General features: G+C 33.1%; 1 protein-coding gene across 1 annotated transcript; it reads right to left on the minus strand.

The window, feature by feature from the left end:
* Positions 1–3,489: 3,489 nt before the first annotated feature.
* Positions 3,490–6,351, minus strand: LOC119985303 (NAC domain-containing protein 21/22-like). Its single transcript, XM_038829561.1, has 3 exons — positions 6,076–6,351; positions 5,051–5,319; positions 3,490–4,273 (listed from the first exon to the last, which is right to left on the minus strand). The coding sequence occupies exons 1-3, from the start codon at positions 6,266–6,268 to the stop codon at positions 3,809–3,811; spliced, it is 927 nt and encodes a 308-aa protein (XP_038685489.1). The 5' UTR covers positions 6,269–6,351; the 3' UTR covers positions 3,490–3,808.
* Positions 6,352–6,934: the final 583 nt, after the last annotated feature.

The following is a 6,934-nucleotide window of genomic DNA, read 5'->3' on the forward strand; positions in this document are numbered from 1 at the left end:
GAGAGGAGGCAAGAACATTGCTTCTACTTGACTTGGGAGCTCTTCCTCTGCAACACAACCCGTTTTGCATGTTGCCATCGAGATTCAAGTATTATCTAATGTTCATCCTCCGCTTCGTCCCCCAAAGAGGGCTGCTCCTACTCGTATGGCCGACATTCACAAGACAAAATCAGGAGTTCTAATTTCGAACAGTGCCTCTAATCCTCAAGCAGCCACCGAGATGTTAAACAATCATTCCACTCCTTCCGATCTCTACCAAGCCACAAGTTCCTAAATTATCTCATATCTAGCCATGTTTTATTTCGGTTTTAATGCTCTCTTTTTTTGTAAAGACTAACTTTTTATTTTTGTCTAGGTGGCTTCTTACCTTTGCAGTTTATCTTCTGATGTTGCCAATTTGATAGCCTCGGAGGGAATTGTCGAGGAGAAGTTTATTGAAGAGACAATTGTACCAACGGTGCTACTAGTCGTACATAATAACATGTACATAAACCTTACATAGCACTTCTAGATTGTCACATGTGCTAATGACATGTTAATTTCAAATTCAATCAAAACAATAAGCATTATTGGGCGGCAACCCTAGAAACCCAGTCAAAAATTTAAAACCTCAAACCACTATCGACACCCTATCGCGTATCATGTTCGACTCAAACAATTTCAGAGAAAAGGAAATATGGTGCCTGTATGGTAAGGCGGCGGCGTCAGTGGTTCCGCTGTGCGGGCCGCTAGCGTCGAACACCTTACCAAACAGGTTAGCATCTTCAGTGAAGCCGTTGTTCAAATGGCAGCGGTTTCGCTGGCTTAAAAGAAGCTCCATGTAGGAGTTTATTAACAGTGGTTGTGGTTGTATTTTTTTTTATTTTTTAAATCATTGGGCTCATTAAACTTCCTTTCTCTTTTCTTAAAAATTGTCAAGCGGACCCATTGTTTATACCTAAATAATTTTTTTTTTAAATCGTGGGGCCCCCTTATAATACTTTCTTTACTAATATATTGTATTAAAAAAATTTCTTTATACATTTATTACATATTAATTTTACTTAAAATAATTTATATTGTTATTTTACTTAACAATTTTTTTATTAACATTTCCTTATCAATTTTACTTAAAAAAATATTTATATTATTTTTTTTACTTAACAATTTTTAATTTCATATTACATAAAAAATCATATTTTTAATTTTAAAATATGTATTAGATTAAACTTAATAACAAAATGATTAAAAAGTTATTAAATTTACTATTAAATTCAAGATAATACTTTTACTCAATAACTTTTCTGCTAGCGTTTATTTTTAGTTCACCAAACACCTCACAGCATATTTAACAGTTTTAAGCTCAGCTTTTTTTCTACAGCATTTCCGCTAGTATTGAAAATCAAACTTTTCGCCCTATCAAATGGAGCCATGGTTTCATAGAAACAGCATCAGGAGGACGACGATCGTCGACGGCGATTCGTATTCAAAGATTTAGGTGTTGATTCCAGCTACATAGGATAATCAGAGTATCGTCTGAAGAGTAAGTTATAGTTCTTGCGATTTTTGGTTGTTTGTAAACCCTAAACCATGTACATATCTTGTGTTTTTTTGTTTTCAATTTCACAATTTGTAGAAGAAATGGTCAGATCGTGTGTCTCACATGGGTCGAAGGAGATTATTTTTATGAAGGTTTCTCTGTTTTCCATTACACATTGTCAGAGGTGAAAAAATTTCTTATACTGCACAATTAAACATCTAGAACCCTCCTTTATCGAATGCTTTTAAGGGTTTTTGCAATTTATGAACATTATTATCGTCGGTATGCGTCACATATTTGATGCCCTTTATTACAATTTTTTTGGAAATCAATACGTACGCAGTGTATTGTGTCTAATAATAACACAGAATATGTTGAGCAAAATTTATTTCATATGAAATAATTACGCAGTGTATATGCATAATAACATTCAATTAGATTATTATAATATAAAGTATACACTATTACACTGTGTTATAATTACACTGTTATTATGAACAATGTTATTATAACCTACAACTAGACAACAATGCAATACATGCATGTTGAGCTAACAAATACACAACATTCACATCAGAAAATCGAAACATAGATTTATTTTGCAAATCTATACTGGAATCCCTAAACAAAGCCTGATTCAAATCGAGAGACAATGATGGTTTCCATAACGCCAGAATCAATTAAATCGCAAACTTAGATATATTCCTGTTCTGATCACCGAACAGGATCACCAAGCATTAGATCTTGTCAATGGAATGTTGTCTTAGCATCAATGTCGTCGTGGAGAGAGAATGACGGATCTCGTGGCGAGATAATAATAGAGTTCGTCGTGGCGAGATAATAACAGAGTTCGTGTAGAGAGAATGACAGAGTTCATGAAGAAGAGATAGCTAGTGGAGAGAAGATGAAAACCCTACATGACAGCAAGAGAGAGGCGTGAACTACTTATTTCTTATTTAATTTTTTTTAAATGCATCCTATATATAGCATATTGATTTGTCATGTCACATAGCCTATGTACAATTATGTTAAAAAAATAAACCTGAGTAGAAATATAAATTTCCTTGTACCAAACAATGTCAGAGAATCTTGGGGATCAGTTCATGTGGATTAAGTGTTTTGTCTTTGTATTTGTCTTTTTCTTACTAGTTGTGCTAATTAGGAGGTCAGCAACAATAACAAAATCTAAAAAAACATTAATAAATCCTTCTCTTGTTATATGCTCTGTTTTGCATTAAACTTTGACAACTCATCAACATTATTAATCCCTAGACTATGTGATATTTATAGATTTAAAATTTCCATCTATATAAAGGGTCAATTATGTACCATACACCATATCAGCACGATTTGTCCTTGTATGTATATAATTGGTTGCATTAGAAATTAGATACTTCATTGTATAGGTACTGGATTTTTTGAATAAAAATTAAAATTTAGCAACCGAATTGAACATATATGTACAAGTTTAGGGGTTAATATTCTAACGAGAATTAATAAAATAAATAATGCATAACTAGAAAGGATAAAATAGTCCAAGTGTCAATTCACTCCATTCTCTTTTCTTCTTTTTTTCTTCATTTATTTTGAATCTAAAACATCATCAAGACTTTGTCAATAATTGTTAAGATATAGACACATAGCTTCAATATTATTAGGTGAAGAAAACTGCTCCAGCAATGATCTTCTCATAATTAAATAATGCAATTGCAACTTTGCAATAATTTTACTCACGGGTGAACTGTGTCAATATAGTTTTCAGTTTAGAGGTTAGGGTTTAGAATTAAATAAGATACTCTTCTTAGATGAAGCGAATGGTTATCTATGGAAAGCTAAAAGTGGAAGGTTGTAGTACGTTGGAAACGAGTGTACAACCTCGCTATATTTCACGATCATCATAGATCAAAAAGAAAAGTCCGGGATTGAAGAATTGTTGTGATTGATTCACTAATTTTTCATGTGGATGCATGTATTCAATCCTAAAATTATACCTTCAAGGTACCAACAATTTGATACTAATTACTTATAAGTACACTTTCTACATCGGCTCAAAACTTTGTATATATTTGAGCCACAATATAAACAAAAAGGGTAAATATAGACAAATAATTTCAGTACACAAGAGTCTCATACAGTAGAAACAGGATTAGAAGATGACAAGACACACGCAGTCTTACTCCAACAGGCACGAAGAGAGATTGTGAAATGAAATTGAACTCATGACCTCTAGATTGCAGTAAAACAACTTTACTGTAAAATCTAGGGTTTGTGGGTGCCGATTAATAAATATCAATAATGATTCCATATGTCTGAGATACCCATTTCAGACAAGTAGCTCTCTGAAGTAGTACTAATTTCTCCAAGACTTGGTGATCCTTTGTTTTCCATCTTAGTAAGTTGACTCAAGAAACCTTCTATGGATTTTTTGTCACCACCAGAGAAATTATGGTCTAAACAACAAGTAGTAGTAGTTGAAGGTAGCTGTCCAAATGTGGTCATGATATTCTTGGTTGTGAATTGATTTTGGGAGAAAATGGAGAAGCAGGGCACTTGCTCATGGTGGTGATGATGATGAAACAAATTGTTGTTGTTGTTGTTTAGGGTTTGGTCAAAAGTGATGTAATTAGAGTCCATTAATGGAGGTAGAGATGAAGAGGCTGTGTCCTGATGATCATTACAGCTGCTTCCCATGCTTGGTTTGGCAGCTCCAGCTTCCCTACTTTTATAGAACACCTTACATAAGACCCAATCTTCCTGTATATATGCATCCATGTTAAAAGATAGTTTAATTATTTTTATTTCACAAAATGAAATTTATATAATGAGACAGATTGATAGATAAATAAGATCAAGCTTATGCTGAAAAATATTGTATTATAAAATTTTTTTGAAAATAAGAATTTTTAATATTTTCTTTTAAGGAGAGATGATCTTGGGTAAATCCCTGAATATTTAGATCCTCACTTTTCTCTAAGAAAATAAGATATATACATATAGTTATGAGTATATGTATGGTTCATAATTTAATATTCATACTGTATCCCTGAGTATTTGGATCATCACTTGCATGTTATGTATTTATGTATAAATAAAGTAATTATTAAGGACTGCCTTAGGTAGGCAAAACTTTGCATTATTTTCCACTGCTGACATAAGAATTTATATATATATGCTATCTACCGAGTCAAAGATTCTAAATAAAAATCTCTATAAATTGCAACATTCATGGCCCATGAGCTTTGCTTATATTAACTTGAAGGTGGAAATAAAAATTTAAATTTCGCAACCAATTGCGTATTTATTAATATATATTTATATATATATATATGTATGTATAAAATATCCTCAACTAGATTATTTAGCCTCAACGAGAAGTGGCTCAGTTGACAATTAAGTATGTGTGCTCAAGATTCGATTTTAATGTAAAGTATATTTCTCAATGGTATTTAAAAAAAAAAACTAGATTATTTAGCGAATTAACTAATTAGTAAATTGGTTTATATTTATATATTTTAATTTTATAGGGATTACCTTGTTAAGAGGAACTTGACCGAAAAGCCCTTCAAGGCGGTACTCATGCATGACCCAATCAGTTTTTCTTCCTTTTGGAGCTCTACCTTGGTAAAACACTAGGGTCTTTCTCATACCGACCATGGCGCCTTTCCAGTGCACCGGCCGGTCTTTTCCGGTTGCCTTCCAATACCCGGACGCCGTCGCACGATTAGTCCTTGAGCCAGTCGCGTATTTTCGATCACGCTGACTGTAGAAATACCATTCTTTGCCTCCCACACATGCCATTTCTACCACGTATAGTACATACTTAGGTTAAGAATTAATGTGCTCTTATAATTTGATTATTTCAAAATTTTAATGAAATTCAGTATTAGACAAATGAAATTTCTTACATATTTTATGTCAAGTACTACCTGCTCCAATAAGTGCAATAATTAGGTCAACAAGTTAGGTTAATGCAAGAATAAGAAAAATTGAGTATTTTCTTTTCTTTTCGAATATCCTTTTCCACATATGACATGTAATGAAAACGAAAGGTAATGCTATTTAGAGAGAGAGAGAAAGAGAGAGAGAGAGAGAGAGAGAGTATATTGCCTTTAGATCTGACTTTATATAATAAACACTAATTGAGGTATTTTATTTTGGTAGTTATGAATTTGTGTCATAATTGAAAAGGGGGGAAAAAAAACCAAATATGATGTAATTATATAAGAAATTGAAATATGAAACATTTTAAAGTAAATTATCATGACAATGACAAAAGCAAATTTCATCAAAACATGCATATATATACTTACACACGTGTGGTTGCCATATTTTGGGTTTCTGATAATGCCATGAGTGTCTATTTCTCCATATATATAAATATGTGTGTGTGTGTGTGAAAATTAATAATTTTGTTGCTACTATATTCACATGGTGAGGAAGAGTGATAGGTTTGGTTTCAAAACTCACTTACACCCTTTTCATACATTCATAGATGCATAAACGATGATTTAATCATAAATTAGATGATGAGAGATGTACGGTGATGATGAATTCACCTGGAATTTCCCAAGGTTCAATCTTGTTGAGATCAACTTCTATCATTAGAGGAGCTGGGGGAGAGCCAGAATTATGTTGAATGGTACTTTTTGTTATCTTCTTCATCAAATAATCACAAACAAGTTCTTCGTCTCTCGGATGAAACCGAAAACCCGGTGGCAATTGCGACTCCACCATGCTTATGTTGCTCATTTTTTCTTGCTCCGCAGCGAGAGAGAAAGAAAAACCAGCAATTGTAGTAGTTCTTGCTAGGGTTGATGGAGAAGCCAAAAGAATTGAGAAGAAGAGAGAATGTGTTAGGGTATATATAAAGGAACAAAGCATATGTAGGTCAAACTTGTAATTTGGGAGGCAGTGCGTACGTGTCATATGATGACGTGGACAGACCAATCACTGCCTACCTGGTGACGTGCGGCGATTTAATGGGGAGGCCCTTGGGGTGGTTGAATCATTGCATTGGACTTGTACTAATGGAGCCACATAGATGAAGCCAAGTTTGAGATTGGGCCAGAAAACAGTGGTGATGACATAGTGTTTTGGTTTGAAAAGTGTCATTCTCAGCCATTTAGATTCATTGCATTAGGGTCTCAAACACTTTGATTTTGTGGCAATCCATTTCCTCTTATCTTGATTGCCTAAAATACATCTTGCCCATGATTGCTATCATGTTTGACCAAGCATATAGAAGAATGAAATTATACTATATTGGTAGTTAATTAATTATTTCATGTTATAAATAAATGAATTGATATACATATATTGAGAAATAAATGAACTAACCTCTACGTTGCACCATTATATTTTTACAATTAGAGTATATGTCAAAACTCTGTTTTTAAAAAATCTACAGAGTTTTTA

This window comes from Tripterygium wilfordii, chromosome 19, assembly GCF_013401445.1.
Source record: "Tripterygium wilfordii isolate XIE 37 chromosome 19, ASM1340144v1, whole genome shotgun sequence".
NCBI classification, from domain to species: Eukaryota; Viridiplantae; Streptophyta; class Magnoliopsida; order Celastrales; family Celastraceae; genus Tripterygium; species Tripterygium wilfordii.